This window comes from Myxocyprinus asiaticus, chromosome 11 (genome assembly GCF_019703515.2).
Source record: "Myxocyprinus asiaticus isolate MX2 ecotype Aquarium Trade chromosome 11, UBuf_Myxa_2, whole genome shotgun sequence".
Lineage (NCBI taxonomy): Eukaryota > Metazoa > Chordata > Actinopteri > Cypriniformes > Catostomidae > Myxocyprinus > Myxocyprinus asiaticus.
In genome coordinates, this window is record NC_059354.1 from 11103451 (window position 1) to 11122158 (window position 18708).

Consider the following 18708-nt stretch of genomic DNA (forward strand, 5'->3'; position numbering starts at 1 on the left):
AGGCATCAGAGTGGCATTTAATATATGGATCAAGGGTGACATTTGGCAAAATATCCCCCCATGTTTCATCATGAGAATGTGTTGGATTTACTCACCCCTAAATAATAACAAACAAAAGTCTGGCTATGCAAGACTAAGCACTGATAAAACTTAGTTACTAAGGATGTTTTAAGGTGTGTATTTCAGAGGGTCTGATCACAATAGACATTTTACTCTCCTGTCTTCTGTTGGAGTAACTGGAGTATTGACAGCTCATAGCCCACATGATGAGCACCTGTGGCCTTCCATGGCTCTTCCAGCAGGCAGTCGTAATCCTGACCCAAGGTATTAGCTAGAGTCAGCGCTGACACATCTCTTCTATTCCCAGACACCTGGTCTCCTATACAATCTCATGGAAAATCCCCCCAACATGACCCATTCCTAAGAATCTCCACTGTCTGATAATGGAAGAAAAAAATTAGACAACAGCTGGCAGACTGTTACAGTGAAGGCCTCATACTACACATTAAAGGAATAGCTCAGCCCAAATCGAAAATTCCTTCATCATTTATTCACTCTCATGTTGCTCCAAACCTGCATGCTGTTCTTTTTCTATGGAATTTTCAAGAGTTTTTATGAATGAACGGTGCTTCAGTTCTATAGAGTTCTGCAGGCGTACAGTAGATTTTGTGAGGGACTGCTAATTAGCTACTTTTTCCACCACTTTGTCCAGTATCAGTGGCATCAGGAAGCTGATGATACTTGAGCTGGACTAGCCTCATCAAAATACTACCAAACAAAAGGGGACAAGCATGCTCGCACATGACTGTGTGTAAAACGTTACTGCTGTACTCCCATTCAGCGTGACCATTACAGACTAGCTGTAAATAGAACACAGTGTTCATGCAGAGGTGACATTCCTCGAGGCATGATGGAGTGCAGACAATCACTCGTGTGATGAGTTCCACAATAACCCTGAAACAGGTCATTGCATGACTACTATATTAAATTGTGTCATCACAAATTCAGCAGATAGATCAGAGCCACACTCCTATCCACAACATCCTTGTTGTCTCATCCCTGTTTCTTTTCTTTTTTTTTTTTTTTTTAAGAACCCAGATTAAACCAGACTAAACTGGACTGCTGGTCTTATCCTGGTCAGCCTATCTAGTTTGCTGGTTAAAGATGGGGTTTGGCCAGTTCATAGCTGGTCAGGCTTGAAGACATGCTAGTTGACCAGTAAAACCAGCTAAAGTCCAGTTTTCTGGGCTTAGAGACCAGATAGACCAGCTAAAGACCAGCTTGGACTGGTTGGGAGATCACCTAAACCAGCTAAAGACCAGCTTTCCCAGGCTTGGAGACCAGCTTGACCAGCAGAAGACCAGAATGGCCAGCCTGGGAGACCAGCCAAACCATCACCTAAACCAGCTAAAGACTAACTTTTCTGGGCTTAGAGACCAGCTAAAGACCAACTTGGACAGGTTGGGAGATCACCTAAACCAGCTAAAGACTAGCTTGCCCGGGCTTGGAGACCAGTTTGACCAGGTAGGGAGACCAGCTTGACCAGCAGAAGACCAACATGGCCAGCCTGGGAGACCAGCTAAACCAGCTTGGCCAGGCTTGGAGACCACTTAGATCAGCTTGGCAAGTCTGGGAGACCAGCTTGACTAGCAGAAGTCCAGCTTGGCCAGCCTGAGAGACTAGCTAAACCAGCTATAGTCTAGCTTGTCCTAAGAGACCAGCAAGACCAGCTGAAGACCAGCTTGCCTGGGTTTGGAGACCAGATCGACCAGCTTGGCCAGGCTTGAAGACAAGTTAGACCAGGCAGGTAGACCAGCTTGACCAGCTTGACCAGCAGAAGACCAGTGTGGTGAGCCTGGGAGACCAGCTAAAACAGCTAAAGACAAGCTTAGCTGGGCTTAAAGACCACTTAAACCAGCTTGACTAGGCTCACTGAACAGCTTAAGATGAGCTTGGACAGGGGGCCTGGGTAGCTCAGCAAGTAAAGACACTAACTAACACACCTGGAGTCGCAAGTTCGAATCCAGGGTGTGCTGAGTGACTCCAGTCCGGCTTCTTAAGCAACCAATTGGCCCGGTTGCTAGGGTGGGTAGAGACACATTGGGTTAACCTCCTCATGGTCGCTATAATGTGGTTCTCGCTCTCGGTGGGGCATGTGGTGAGTTGTGTGTGGATGCCACGGAGAATAGCGTGAAGCCTCCACACACCCTAGGACTCAACAAGCCATGTGATAAGATGCGCGGACTGACTGTCTCAGACGCGGAGGCAACTGAGATTCATCCTCCGCCACCCGGATTGAGGCGAGTCACTATGTCACCACGAGGACTTAGAGCGCATTGGGAATTGGGCATTCCAAATTGGGGAGAAAAGGGGAGAGAAAAAAAAAAATCAGCTTGGACAGGTTGCGAGACTAGCTAGACCAGCCAGATACCAGCTTGGCTGGGCCTGAAGACCAATTAGACCAGCTTTGCCAGGTGTGGAGATGAGCTATACCAGTTGAAGACCAGCTTGGCCAGGCTTGGTGATCAGCTTAACCAGCTAAAGACCAGCTTGGCCAGGCCTGGAGACCAGTTAGACCAATTTTACAAGGCAGAGAGACCAGCTTGGTTAGCCTGGAAGACCAGCTAAACCAGCTAAAGACAACCTTGGCCAGGCTTGAAGACAAGTTAGACCAGCTTGGCCAGGCTTGGAGACCAGCTAAAGACCAGCTTGGCAATGAGCTAGACCAGTTGAAGACAAGCATGGTCAGGCTGGGAGACCAGACTTAAATCAGAAAAGACCAGGCTGGTTTAAGCTGTTTTTTTTTTCAGCAGGGATAGTACATGAAAAACAGTGCCTGCAGAAAAAGAATGTACAACATTCATAGGTGGATCAAACGAGAAGGTCACATTCAATGTAGTTTAAATATGAATGTATTCTACTGTGAAAATGAACATAGTATGTAACATCACACGTTTTAACACTTAGATTAAAGGTGGTTATTTGTTGTGCGGGAATTTTGTGGTGTGGGTGTTTGACATCTGCTTAGGGAGCCTGAAAGAATTAAAGACTTCATGCCATTGCTTGAACAAAGCCACTGCATGTATTGTGGCACTGACATATCACAGAGGAAATAAACACAGTATACTCACAGCTATCAGCACACTTGTGAGCATTCTAGATATTTAATCTCACCATTGTTTAAATACAGAAGATAAAAATAACATAAGCAGGTGTGCTAGAAGAGAATTCATCACCTTTAGTCAATCAGTCATTGCACCAGCAGAACAATGCAGTTAATGATCATACTTTAAAAAGACTGGAACATGGAAACACATAATGGAAATCATTAACAACCCGAGTGAAATGTTTTCTAAGCTGATGTGTCTAACTGCTTTAGCACTGATTTGATTGTAAGGGTTCAGGCTGAGGGTATTTCTGCAATGATATGCTTAAACACAGAAAAAACAAGAAATTACTAATATATAAAACATGTTAAAAGGGTCATATCGTACTTTTTAAAAACTTATTTTCCTCCCTAAGGTCAATGTAGATCAATGGGCAAATACATCGCTTTGCTGTGCTCACACACAAGCTGTGGGTTTGCTGTCAAGTCAAATGTAGTTTGCAGTGCCCCATCCTTCAATAACAGCCTCTTTGCAAAGCCTGAATAACATTCGTCAGTTTGCACAGACATGTGCCACATATGCCGCAGTTAAAAATGAACTTCAAATTAACTTGTTAAAAGTAAACTTCAGCTACACATTTTTAATGGTGGAATCCTTCAGAAGGATATGTAGAGGTGTAGGTGCTACACAAAGCCAGTAACAGCACAAGATTTAACAGACATTTTCCCATATTTTACTCCTAAAGCATTCATTTGTCTGCTGTTTTGGAATAATACTGTCTATCTTGCTTTCTTCTTATTTCCTCAGTTTATTGACAGAGCAAGGCATCAGAGATAATGGAGGGCTGAGTAGAGTGCAAAAAGGACAGCATGTCATTTCAATTGCAAACAACCAGGTGTATGTACTGGAATAGCCCTTGCGCTGGCGTGGCTTAAAAGTACAGTAAAACCCAGTAGGCTAATTCAGCTGGAAGAAGTGACCAAACAGATGTAACCCTAGTCCAGTGTTTAAGGAAAATGTAAAAAATTGGCTTTGTGTGTCATAAATTGCTCCAGTTTGCAAAGAACCAGAGGGCATCCCTCTGATCCAGAAACCTAACACAGTTAGAAGCAGACATTTTCATAAACTCTCCAGACAAATATAGACTGTCATTGTTTATTTAATAATTCTACATGTATTCATCACACCATACAAGATAAAAAAGACCACATTAAATCAAAAGATTAAAGGAAGACAATAATAATAATATACACATTCATCAGCAATTAACAACTTCAAAACTATCCTCACAGCTAAACTTAATTTAATGGCTGTAATTGACAGTCATTACACTGTTTTTACAAGACATCTCAGCAGTTTAAAATACAATAAGTCTTGACGAACAGTAAATCAGGACAGAGTCAAGGCCTGTGTAGTTGAATGAAGTGTGATGATTTTTTTATTCACAATGACAAGTTCTGGTTTAGTCTTGGCATGCCACTCCAGTGCAGTACGTGATGGCAGCATACATGTTTTCAGGCTACCACAGACTGGGCCAAGACAACACCATGTGTAGATAGGCTTGAACAAACACTTAAAGGTTCTGTACTTGAAGGCACTGTGGAAGTTCTATTCCAAAAAATAGTGAGCTTCCTTGAAATCCATTGCCTACTTAGACAGCATACAAGCTGAAATGAAACCACTTAAGTGACTGATTTGGAACACTATATAAATGTCTGTGCCATTCCAATAGAGCGTAACAGTCTGCTTCCGGAAGTAAAAATCCCATTCATTTTTTTTCCATTGGTGAATTAGTTTTTAACGATAACTTAAAAGACAGACTTTTATGTCCGATTTTCAAATACGTTTTTGCTTCAAATCGAAGTTTTTAATGGAATGAATCACCACGGAGCTGGTTGGTTTGGTTCATGGCTTAGAAATCTTTCTTTTAAGAATTTTGAAGAAAAAAAAACTTCCGGAACAAAGATGGCTGGAAAAGTGGGTGGGCACAGTTGCTCTCTTTAGCACTCCTCGCCTGAAGTGAACGACTTACAGCTGATTTCAATAGTTTGTTGTTAGAATGTTTCTTAGCTAACAATGCGATACTCTAAAAATATGCTGCGCACACACACACACACACACACACACACACACACACACACACACACACACACACACACACAATAGTCAGTTTTCAAAAGACTGAGCTATTTTAACTGAAACTTTTTGGTATTAAATGAATTGTATTTGGAAATCATAATTTTTTCTCATTTTGCCTTCTTTATGAAGGATATAGAATTTGGCCAAATGAAGGTACCAACCTTCTGGAACAGCCTTTGTGTCAGGAGCCTTCATGTCTATGATGCTTTAAAATGCTCTCTACGAAGGCAGCTTACTACGTTTTGGAACAGAACAGTGATTTTAGAAAAAAACAGAATACTTTGGAAGGCCAGCCCAACTCCCTGCTACCTGCTGGCTCCCCAAAGCTAAACTCATCAAGCTTGCCAAATTCTATAAATTACAACCCCACTTTATCCTCGGCAACACCGCGAGAGTGTTGGGTAACTGGATTCCTCAGCTCAGTGTGAGGGGCAGGGTGGCAGGGCCGGGCGTCAACGTGTCCAGCAGGACAGGAAGGAAAAAGACTGAACTGTTGACATAGATGGAGTACTTAGAAAACATGCATCTCGGAGGGGCTGAGGGGAAGAAGCACGTGCTGTCAGTTGGACAACATTTCAAATTCAGCACTGTTAACATCGGCCTGGTACAGACCAGAGGTCAAATATAACAGGAAGTCCAGATAAAAACCCTGTCTCCCTCAAGTTTACTCACAAACACAGGATACACAGAAGGCTATAATCTTCTGCTTTAAAATATCCACATCTTTGTGTGCTGAAAACTAACTTTATCTGGATCTTATATTCTTGACTTTCTAATTCTGTGAGCTGTTGTTTCAACTGTTTAAAAGACTAGTTCACAAAAAAAATGGAAATTCTGTCATTATTTACTGGCTCCCTACATTTCTTTTAATGATTATGCTGATGTTTTTTTTCTCCAGGGAACATCTTAAGCATTCAAGCTCTAAACGGAATTCTTTTGTGTGTGTGTTCCATGGAAAAAATAACAGCAACAAGAGGGTGAATAAATATTGACAGAATTTTAAATTTTTTGTGGGTGAACTTTCCCATTAAAGTGAAATTCCCTACCCATTAAAGTGACCTGCATTTTGGACAGCACAGTGAAGTGTTAAGTCTGTCAGAGATCAGGATTACATTTTCATTTGCACTCATTTGGTTAAAGATTGATGAGTGTGTAATGGGATGGCTGAGGAATGTGGTGTTAAATTGCTCTTGAGGTTCTGGTTTCTGAGGATAGAAAGAGATTTACAAGGAAGACTTTGGTGATGGGGCGACAGTGGCGTGCGGCTGACTCTCTCTTTCCCTCTGCCTCCGTCTTTGCCATAAGTTACAGGATGTGTGAGGACACTGGGAAAATCCCAACAAACATAACGAGAGCGAGAGAGAGCTAACTCTTACACAACTTAGGCGTCTTACAAACAAAACAGCAGGTTACACTCAGACATGCCTTGTGTTCTAATTATATACTCTTAAACACTAGGGCTGGGTGATAGATATAGAATATTCACAATATTTTTGCAATGACTTTGCTAGTGAAAATTAAAGCAACATTGTGAATAATAATTTTTGATCGGTCATTACGTTTTCACATACGTAAAGACAAATGCTTTAGTAGCGCCCCTGATTTAAACTTCAGTAGCAAAATTCCGTTAGAGCTGGTATATGTTCAACTAAACTGAATTGAATTCCAAGAATCAGTTCAATCTGTCCTTTTCAATGAATCAAAACTCTCCACATGGCATTTTTTATATACTAAAATGTTTTCTAAAAAAATTATAGCTGTCGAAATTAACACGTTTACGTGAGCAATGAATGTTAAATGTTTAACACGTTACTTTTTTTATGGGATTAATGCATTTACCAATTTGACATTAGATTCTGACATTTTATTGAACTCTGTGTGATTTCTAAACACAGGTTGGAATAGAGCGGAACTTTTGTGATGTGTCCGGAGTCAATTACCTTTTGATTGGCGTCAACCAATAATTACCAGACAATCTGGATGAAGAATCATAACGTGGGCAGTGCCAGCGCTAAAAGCAGAACAAGAAGTTGGCCGTGTTCGGACTGGCATATTATCATACTACACTTACTATTTCTGACATACATAAATTTGACAGGAGCAGTAAGAGTAGTATCAGTAGTGTGCCATTCCAAACTCAGCCATTCTCCGCAGTGCTTTCATATGGAGTTTAAACTTGAATTGGTGTTATTTTAGTGCATTTCTATCCATCTACTATGGAGGGCTTTGTTTGGAAAATGGTAATAAAACATTATTGTTACATGTTGTTTGAAATGAAATGCATTTTGACAGGAAAAGAAGTTTATATATTGAGTCAAATTTCAGCACTTTCAAAATCTGTGATTAATCGCGATTAACTTAAAAATCATGCAATTAAATATTTTAATCGACTGACAGCACTAAAAAAAATGTAATATAAGTAAATATTGCTGTTTTATTACTTTGTATTGTTATTTTGTTGCATAAAAAGGACAATTATTAAATAGCATTCTTACTTGTTTGCATTCTAAGTGAAAAGCAGTGTGGGAAAGATGCCTTGATTATTTTGAACTAGATTTTTACTGTATTTTAGCTCGCGCAACAAACATTCTGAATCTACTTGGTTACAATGGTTGTATGGCTGAAATGTACAACAACCTATGAACCCATTTCAGAGCAAATTGCAGTGAAAATTAGCTTATTTTGTCATTAAATCAATATCAGAAGGCTAAAAGTCCAACAAACAGGTTTCATTTCCTTTAACTTTCATATTCTTTCTTTTGATTTTAGAAATGTGACCTGGACGTGTTTTTGTGAGATTCACATGGTTACTACTGAATGCAGTGATCACCATTGGTTCACCAGTGACTGGCATGTTTCTTGAGATTGACCCGACTGCTGGAGTTCTCTCAGGCACTAGACAGCATGGTGGATGTGAAAATCAGCTGAAGGATTTGAGGGATCTGCTTGGTGTCCACGGCGACAAAAGAACGTCCGGCCGGCAAAGTTTTCTGGAGCCTGTATGTCACAGAGAGAGAGAAAGAGAGAGGGGGACAATAGCTGTGGTGGGGCTCTAATAAGATATGGCGTCTTGGGAAAAGCCTGTTGGTTAAGAGGAGCTGAAAGCAAAGTGCCGCCCATCTCCTTTCACTAATCATTCATTATTGTCATTTTGTCCCCTTTAAAGAAGGCACATGTTCAGAGTAAATTGCTCCTTAAACCACGGTGGCCATGAAAAGACTATATGGGGTGTATTCAACAACCACAGTGGTGCCTTCAAGTTCCTTCAAGAGTCGAGACCCACAAAATCCTGCAAATAACGCAAACAATACACCAAAGAGGGTTGCATATAGACTCTTCTCTTTTACATGAACCACAGATCCAAAGGGGTATGCTAATTATATATGCCACAGCAAATGGTTGATATGGTTGCAGAAAGGGAATGCTAATTACATTTCAAAGTCATTATGCTTTATTGTGGTCTCCTAAACATCTTAAACTCTGGACTGCAATTAGCAATGAAATGGGCTTTGATTTGGTTTTAGAGGGACCTTTAGGCTTTGTTCGCACTGCATGCAAATCCAATTTGGTTTCCAAACCGAACTTTTGGACTGACTTTTAGAGATAGACCAATAATATGACTGATATTTTGAGCCGATATTTACACCTTTCCACTTAATCGGTTATCTGTATCTTTCATCTTTTTTCTTTAACAACTGGTTTACCGATAAAGTTAAACACAAAAGACCTTCCATTTTAACCTCGTGAGTCCACATGCATGGACATTATGTTTTGGCTTCGCTACAGGCTATTATTAATTCTTTTTTTTTTTTTTTTTTTTAAACCATCTGATTTCAGTTCAGGAGACTCTAGGCTGTCATTAAAGGGTTAAACTTTCAGCGCACGAGTCATGTGACAAAACAACATGGTGCCAATCTCAGCCAAATTTGTCTTTCGGAGAAATGGCAACAAAACTACATCTGGTAAGAAACCAGCTTAAGTTTTCATATTAAAACCTGTTTTAGTAAAGTCTCTAGAGTCTCTAGTTTCATCTGATATGCAATTTGAAAAATTGCACAGATTTATCGCAAAACGGCATGCTGTTAAACACAGTGTACGTTGGAAAATAGGACTAATGTTCTATAAAAATCCTACATTCACTGTGCATTATCACATTGAGAATCAATGGGCATATCCAAAAGCTGGAAAATGTTGCTTTCAGAGGCTGTATATGTAGCAGACCATGTGACCAAATATTCGCTCATGTGTGATCACTCAATTCCAACGCTCAAGTTCAAATCCTACAGCAAAAAAACAGTCTCTCCTAATTCGTTAGGAATTCCAAATTGGATTTTCTCAGATTCAGTTGCCTGTTGAATATGTTGTTTATCATTTGAATCACTCAGTGATAATAAATAGCCTATGTTTGATATGAGATTTGTTGTGCTTGTTCTATAGCCTGTGTGTAGCCTCCGACAGAAGTTCAGCTTGCGCAATATAGTGCCAGCCATCTTTTCTTTTTTTTTTCTTTTCTCTCCCTTTTTCTCCACAATTTGGAATGCCCAATACCCAATGCACTCTAAGTCCTCATGGTGGCGTATTGACTTGCCTCACTCCAGGTGGCAGAGGACGAATCTCAGTTGCCTCCGCGTCTGAGACCATCAATCCAGGCATCTTATCACGTGGCTTGTTGAGCGCGTTACCGTGGAGACATATCACATGTGGAGGCTTCATGCCATCCACCGCGGCATCCACCCACAACTCACCACGCGCCCCACCGAGAGCGAATCACATTATAGTGACCACGAGGAGGTTACCCTATGTGACTCTACCCTCCCTAGCAACCGGGCCAATTTGGTTGCTTAGGAGACCTGGCTGGAGTCACTCAGCACGCCCTGGGATTTGAACTCGCGAACTCCAGGGGTGGTAGTCAGCGTCTTTACTCACTGAGCAACCAAGGCCCCGTGCCTGCCGTCTTTAAAAAGTGTGATGACACAAATATAAAACAACAGGCGAGATAAATTTCTTGATCAACACCCAACATTTCTTTGATTCTTGTACTAAAAACCTAGGCAGCCACCTAATAGGCACAAATGACAAAACTGCATAAACAATGCCTTATTTTACTTTCTTTCTCTCTTTCTAAACAAACACATAATTTTGTCATTTGAGCAGAGTGAATGGGGGAAATGATATGGATTTCTGTATGTTGTTCAGACACTGCATCCCCGCATTTCACAAGATATTTTCTGGAGGGATAAATACAATTATACAGTAGCCTATAATGTGAACAGACTGTCCATATTGTCAATTCCAGAGTGTAATGTATAATTACATGCTCGCACATGTCACAAGTTCTGTTGTTTTGTCAGATATTCCAATAATTTTTCTTCTGATAATCAGATACTGTACATTAAACAATATATGTTTAATATTCCCTGTATAATTAAACAGCACAGCCAAATATATTTCTTATGGTCAGTGTGTGTGGTGGCAGTGTATTAATGCTGTAGACTACACTCCATCTGTAATTAATACAGACATCGCTTATCTTGTGCAAATTGACATTAAACATTACAGTACAGACGTACCCAGTAATAATTACTTTACAGTAATTATTACTGTACAGGAAAACCATTTGCACTAAAAAAAAAAAAAATTAAATAAATAAATTAATTAATTAAGTGAGGGGCTTTGATCAAGTGTTTATTGCAACTAAAACTAGTCAAATAAAATATTTGTAGACTGTGCGCAATTTCAGTTTTGTAAAGTAGTTCACCAGAAGTTAGAGATAAATTATTAAGTCGTTAATGTGCCTAAAAGTAGAAATAAAACAAGAATTAAAAATCGGTTATGCATATTGATTATTGGACACTTAAACACAAGTATTGGTCAATCTCTCTTTTTCACTACATAGTGATTATCTGACAGTTCGCTAGATGCGAGAAGAGTAAGTGAAAACTAGCATATTCAGACACAGCTCCAGACACCATTGCATTTTGTATGTCGTTACAAACACGCTGCATCACAAATGATGCAAAAATTACTGAGCGTTCAGACTGAGACGCATTAATTAGCATTTCAAGCAACAAATAATTTGACTTTGGATCAGGTTTGTAAAGATTTAATGTGGTTTTTGGCATTTCAGATTACACAAAACGTAACAGGTTTGAGTCGGATATGTTAGAAATTCTGATTTTTACTGCCATTTCACCACACAACATTTTTCCTGAAACGGCACTGCTGGCACAACCCGCTGGCTCTCGTCCAGGCTTAACATTTAACCTAGCATGCTAACGTTAACACATGACTGAAAGAGTTAGTGGCAGACCGAGTCTGCTGTGGGATATTAAACTCACCTGTCCGCTTGGTCTCCTAGGGAACCAATAAATATGGCGAAGGCATTAACCTGCGGGTTACTGGTGAGGGCACGTGTGAATCGATCGGGACTGATCCTGTAGCGCTCCAGGTTGGCATCGCTCAACACAATGACAAAATGCTCATCGGCTTCTTCACGTGCCAGTTCCTTTATGGCGTGTTCGGTACCCTCCAGCGTGTAGTCTCCGCTCATGCAGAACTGAGAGTGGGCATGCATGGTCTGTGGAAATGGCATACACATAAAGAAGAGGTTCTAATGCATATTCAGCTGCCCGAGAGAACTTACAGTCTTACCTGTGGGGTACTACAGTATACACACACACACACACACAAAACACACAGATGTTCTGTATGTATAGAGATGGAGACATATGCTAAACATTTTGTTTTCAGGGCACTTTCTGGGGATGCTGACTCAGACATACTGTATGTTAGATGTGTATAACTTTCTTCTGCTGAACACAAAGATTTTGTAAAGAATATTTCAGCTCTGTAGGTCCTCACAATGGAAGTGAATGGTGACCAGAATTTTGAAGGTCCAAAAAGCACATAAAGGATACATACAGTAGAAGTAATCCATAAGACTCCAGTGTTTAAATCCATATCTATAGAAGTGATATGATAGGTGTGGGTGAGAAACAGATCAATATTTAAGTCCTTTTTTACAGAAAATCTACACTTCCACATTCAGCCACCTACTGGTTGAGGCTGGTTAAAGGTGGAGATTGATAGTGAAAAAGGACTTAAATATTGATCTGTTTCTCACCCACACCTATCATATCACTTCAGAAGATAGGGATTAAACCACCAGAGACTTATGGATTACTTTTATGTGATTTTTGGACCTTCTGAGTTCTGGTCACCATTCACTTGCAATGTATGGACCTACAGAGCTGAAATATTCCTCTAAAAAAAATGTGTTATTCAGAAGAAAGAAAGTCATACATATCTGGGATGGTTTGAGGGTGAGTAAATAATGAAAGAATTTTCATTTTTGGGTGAACTATCCCTTAACGCTTCATGGAAGTGGGCTATATATTTTTATCATTAAAAAATACATTTCTCTGTGGAGAAAATGAATGGTATTTCTACTTTCAGAACACAACTGTCGTGCTCTAAAGGAATGTAAGTACAGCTTCTGTCTACATAAAAATGTACAAAATCTCCAAAACTATTGGCTTCGCTTACGTTTTAATAACATATTAAAAGTTACAGACAAGGGCTGAAATGCAAGTAGTAGCATCTTGCTTTGAAAAGAAAGGAGATTGTTTATTTTCAAGGCCCCAATCAGGCTGCAATTGTGCGTCAGTTCATCTCAGTAACCCATCCCTGGAGTCATATGTCTGAGAATTTATGCTTGGCTTTTTTCCTGACGTGGTCACGTAAGACAATAGGAGGAATGCTAGGAGAAATGCTATTATGTCAGCAGAAGTGAATTCATAAGAGCATAAGTTCCCAAACAAAAAGAGGAAATGAGGTCACGCCTGAAGCAGAGGCACACGCACAGTGTACCTTCAAAACCTTCAGCCTCTCCTTGTTGTTCTTGGGTACTTTGTCACATCTGACCAGTTCTATATCAAAACCGTCTCCTGAGTGTCCCATAATGTCATACTACAGAGGAAAAATAACAGGAAAGAGGAGAGGGGTTAGCCTGCGCTACCAGGAAAATAACAAGCATACAAACAATGATATGTCCAATGCTGAAATAAACACACTTGAAGGAAAGATTGTTAGAAGTGCACCTCTGAGTATTCTTTTCATAATACAGTCAAAATTCAGCAGTTACAAAAATACTCAAACAAGCCCATCTGGTACCAAAAATCATGCCATGGTCGAAATCACTGAGATCACATTTTTTTCCCCATTCTGATGGTTGATGTGAATATTAACTGAAGCTCCTGACCTGTATCTGCATTATTTTATACACAGCACTGCTGCCACACAATTGACTGATTAGATAAACACATGAATAAGTAGGTGTACAGGTCTTCCCAATAAAGTGCGCAGTAAGTGTATATTTTAGATTATTCAAAGAAGTCTAGATTGCAGCTCTACACACTTTGATCATTCTCTCAACTTCATGAGGTGATATCTAAGATGCTTTTAAAACAGCTTTTATGTTACCATCCATTCCAACTCATTCATTATAAAACTTTTTTTTTTTAATAGAAATTAATATGCAGGCACAATTTATTTTTGTCTACAAACTAATTTAAAGTGTTAAAGCATTTAAAGCAAGTCTTTAGATCAAAGGTTTTTTAAGTTCACGAGAAACACATTCAGTCAAGTGTTCAAACTTTTGACTAGTCTGAGATATCCTGATAATTTAGAACAAGGAAAAACATAAAAGAAATAAAGGATGAGATAAAACAGTTTAAATGACTTATAAAAAGCTGCACGGCACACACAGACGGTTGATGTTATTTTGAGTTACACGCAAGTAAACCAAAGAAAGTTTTATAATAGAACCTTGCAGCAGTAAGCAAGTGTCTTTGCAAACACTGAAATGAATCATTTTGCAGGAATGCATCATTTACCATTATAGAAAACAATACACCTTTAACATGCCTTTGGCGGGTTGCAGCCGTACTATAGAGGGGTCAGGGGACACTAGTCTCAGCATCAGACGGCATGCCTAGAGCCGTTCACAGACTGTCTGATGCATATTACACACAAAAATGGCAAGAGCTGGCCGAAATGACCAATTCCGATCAGACTGGCTGGCTTTTAGGTAATTTCGAAATACGTAATAAATGAAATATCCTTTATAAAACAATATGCACAGCTGTACAGTACATTACACTCTGTTATCAGAGATAAGTCCAATTTCAGATTTAACCGCACCTAAACATCATTTGAAAAAACTAAGAGTTGTTGGTCGCTTTACATGTCGGTCCAACGGGCATATCTTGTCTATTAGAGCAGTTCGTGGTCATAATAAGCAGTAATGTGGACCAGACTTACTGCTGATAGTCAGAGGGCTGGCTACATGAGATTAAATTGACACAGACTAATGTGCAGACAGATGTAATGATATACAAACCTGCTCAAGTTGAGTGGGTCAGAGGGCAAATGAGAATGGGTATTTGTGAGCGTGACACCTGCCTTGAGAGTTATCAGATGCATTTTTATAGATAATGCAGGTTATGTAAGTGTCACTGAGAAAAAGATATATAACAGGTCATCTGGATGAGCAAACAGGTCAGCCAAGGTGGGGCCATAAAGTCTGCCACCTCTCACACACACACACAGCGGCTGAAAGTCATGGAGCTAAATCATTAACATATCATTACAATCTCACATACGTATCACTGTTACTTCATTTATCTTAGTCACTAACTATTACGGGTCCTTCACTTAAACTGACATCAGACTGTCTTTTTGACAATATTCAACATATACTGTATCTTTTTTTTTTTTCTCCCCAATTTGGAATGCCAATTCCCAATGCGCTCTAGGTCCTCGTGGTGGCGTAGTGACTCGCCTTAATTCGGGTGGCGGAGGACGACTCTCAGTTGCCGCTGCGTCTGAGACCGTCAATCCGCGCATCTTATCACATGGCTTGTTTTTCGCATTACCGCGGAGACGTAGCGCGCGTGGAGGCTTTACGCTATTCTCCGCGGCATCCACGCACAACTCACCACGTGCCCCACCGAGAGCGAGAACCACATTATAGCAACCTTGTGGAGGTTACCCCATGTGACTCTACCCTCCCTAGCAACCAGGCCAATTTGGTTGCTTAGGAGACCTGGCTGGAGTCACCTAGCACGCCCTGGATTTGAACTCGCGACTCCAGGGGTGGTAGTCAGCGTCTTTGCTTGCTGAGATACCCAGGCCCCAATATATACTGTATCTTCCTATTTATGTATTTGCTTATGGCTTAAAGAAGTTATTTTGTTTCAATTAGAGGAATAATTATTTCAGCTAAACAGCAATTTTTGCCTAGTAGATTAAAACATTGAAGTACAGTAAATAAAGTAAATTACAGTAAGAAAAAAAGAAAAAACAAGAAAGAAAAGCTATATAGATAAGGCATGTTTTCCACACAGTTTTTTTTTTTTTTTTTTACTAAATGAACACAAGGTAAAAAGATATTGAATCATTTTCATTTATTTACACTAATATTGCAAACAAAACTATTTCCAACATGTATTTTTATTAAAACATTTTAAAGCAAGTAAAACTCCATGCAGAGAGTCGTACACATTTTCTGAGTGATGTCGCAGAAAAATTATGGTCATATGATCATTTACAATAAGGTTCTGTTTGTTAACATGAATTAATGCATTAAGTACTGTATCAGGAACTAACAATGAACAACAATTATTTAAAGCATTTATTAACCTTGGCTAATGTTAATTTATAAAATTAGAATTTGTCATTGTTAGTTCAAGCCAATTCATACAGCATTAACTAATGTTAAAATATACAACTTTTAATTAAAAAAAAATGCATTAGTACATGTTGAAATTAACATTAAAAGAGATTAAATAAATTCTGTAAAAGTACTGCTCATTGTTAGTTAAAGGAATATTTTGGGTTCAATACAAGTTGAGCTCAGTCGACAGCATTTGTGACATAATGTTGATTCCCACAAAAATTAATTTCCTTTTCTTAAAAAAAAAAAAAATGAAGCAAAAATGGAGGTTACAGTGAGGCACTTACAATGAAAGTGAATGGGGCAAATTCTTTGGAGGGTTTAAAGGCAGAAATGTGAAGCTTATAATTATATAAAAGCACTTACATTAATTCTTCTGTTAAAACTCAAGTATATATTATTTGAGATGTAGTTGTTTTTTTGGGGGGTTTTTTTTATGACAAAGTTAGTGGAGAGGAGACAGGAAATGACAGGGAAGAAGAGTGGGAATGGGCTCGGAAAAGGACCTCACAAGCCGGGACTCGAACTCGGGTCACCCGTGATGCATAAGCACCACATCACTTTTAGAGACATTTTAGACTTTGTTGACATTACATCATCAAAATTAACTATAACTTTACACAGGAAAGTTTAGTAAGTGATTTTATCACACTAAAATCATGTTAAAACGCTGTGATGAAGATGAGGGCGTGGCCGGGCCGTGAGGGTGCATGGGCGGCGCTGAATCAGATGATCAGTGGGAGAGCGAGATAAAGGGAAGCCAGAGACGCCAGTTCGAGAGAGAGAGAGAGAGACGCATGCGGTGTGTGTGTGTTTGTTTTATGTTGTTTTAAGTTGAGTATTACCATTAAAAGTTTTACGTTGACCGTTCAGCCGGTTCCCGCCTCCTCCTTGCCCAACCTTTACCTGTTACACATGTATATTGTTTACATCTTGTGGCTATACTTTTCAAATAGTGAGTATTTTTACATTAAAAAATGGCCCCCATTCACTTCCATTGTAACCCAGATTTCTGCTTTTTTAAAGAAAAGTAGGGACGAGTCGAAATACATTTTTGTGGTTATCAACATTATGCCACAAATGCTGTCGATTGAGCTTAATTTGTACAGAACCCGGAACATTCCTTTAATGGAAACAAATGTACGTAGCTAATGTTAATGAATACTGCTTTATTGTAAATTGTTAACCAAATTATTAAATCAGAGTTATGATCCAATTCATTGAAATGGGCAATTCTAAAGAACTGATTCAAGGAAATAAACTGAACCTCCCAACTCTATCTGCATTTGTACTAGTCAGAGTAGAAAGTTGTCACACAAGGAGCATGCACAAAACTGTTCTACTTGCTTTTTTTAGGAAACGTGGTTGGATAAACAAATAGTATGAACCCAACCTCATGCCATTAGCTGAGCAAATGTTGCTGTGTCTGGCTTGTCAGGATGCTCAAACAAACAGATAAATATATTTGAAAGTGTCACAGAGCCACAGTGTTTACACTTTTCAGGGAAATCAGCCTATGAATGGCTTACTTATAGTTGTCTCTGTCTGTTTTTAACATTAAAAAAATTACACTTCACCTTCAATGGCCAAATAAAAAAGGATTTAAATCATCACAACATTCAAAATACTGGATGATTTTATATTGTCAATAAAATAAGTTTGAATATTTAAATATTCAATATATCACCGATCCCTATAGATCTGACCCCACACATTGAAAGTGTTGATGCACATCAGAGGAGAGCAGTATAATGTCAGCCATTGATTCTTGTGCCTGCATTTCTTCTGCTGCTCTCCTCCCACAGATACCTAAGATTGGAGATAACAGATCCTCTTTTGTGTGGCTGCTACAAATCTGCAAGCAGCTCCCAACAAGGGCCGTGATTCACAGCTGCCAGAACATCTGCCAACAGCTCAGCCGAGCAGAACAGAGAAAGAGGCCTCCCCGAGAGCTGCTAACCACTAATCAACCTAAACCAGCATGACCATCCCTATGGCAACTGCTCTGCACTGACTATGTGGCAGCTTTCGGGCATATTTCGGGCATCAACCTAACCCATCATTCCTATTTCCATGGCAACCTCCATTACAGTGTGTCAACCTGTGTCATGGGGATACCCCCATTACTCATCAGAACACTTTTACCCTTTGAGGAAGTAAACAGAACGCCTGTTTCCATAGTGTGTTGCCTGGGAGATGGTTTATTGTAAACAGACTGCTGGTTTTAGTAAGTTATGAAAGTGTTTATGGTGAAAAGATTGCGCAAGATGATGTCGCACCAATGTTAAGAACTCTGTGTTCTACTGGAGCCAAGGGATGACCATCAAAATTAGATTCATAGATGTGTGGATTTGCTTGAGTATAAAATCTATGGTGTTGACCCAAAACCTAGTGAGCTGCCTTGCTGTTTACTGGCTCCTAGGCACCATCCTAATTTAAATGGAACCTTCTAAGAGAATGATTTGGAACACACTACATATGCAGCAACTCTGAGCATCATACAAATAGTGCTCCTCACAAAGCACATGACTCGACTCACAATTGATTTCTGTACAGTTTGACATTAGCATGTTGCTAAGATAACAACAAAATACACATGAAGATAATATGCATAAAGATAGCATGGCACAAATAAATACTGGGTAAAATAGTACATTTTTAATTACTAAAACTACTTTAATCTGAAAACTGAACTAATTTTTACTCCAACTAACTTTTAAAATGTTT

The 18708-nt window shown here is 39.5% G+C and overlaps 1 protein-coding gene across 1 annotated transcript in view; it reads right to left on the reverse strand.

Annotated features, from left to right (window-relative positions):
* Positions 1-4258: 4258 nt before the first annotated feature.
* The window catches only part of LOC127447981 (von Willebrand factor A domain-containing protein 8-like), a 134200-nt gene continuing 119750 nt past the window's right edge, over positions 4259-18708 (reverse strand). The window contains exons 43-45 of the mRNA XM_051710256.1: positions 13116-13214; positions 11585-11823; positions 4259-8243 (exon numbers count right to left, since the gene is read on the reverse strand). Coding sequence (XP_051566216.1) covers positions 8135-8243; positions 11585-11823; positions 13116-13214 — 447 coding nt within the window. The 3' untranslated portion in view covers positions 4259-8134. The remainder of the gene's footprint in view (positions 8244-11584; positions 11824-13115; positions 13215-18708) is intronic.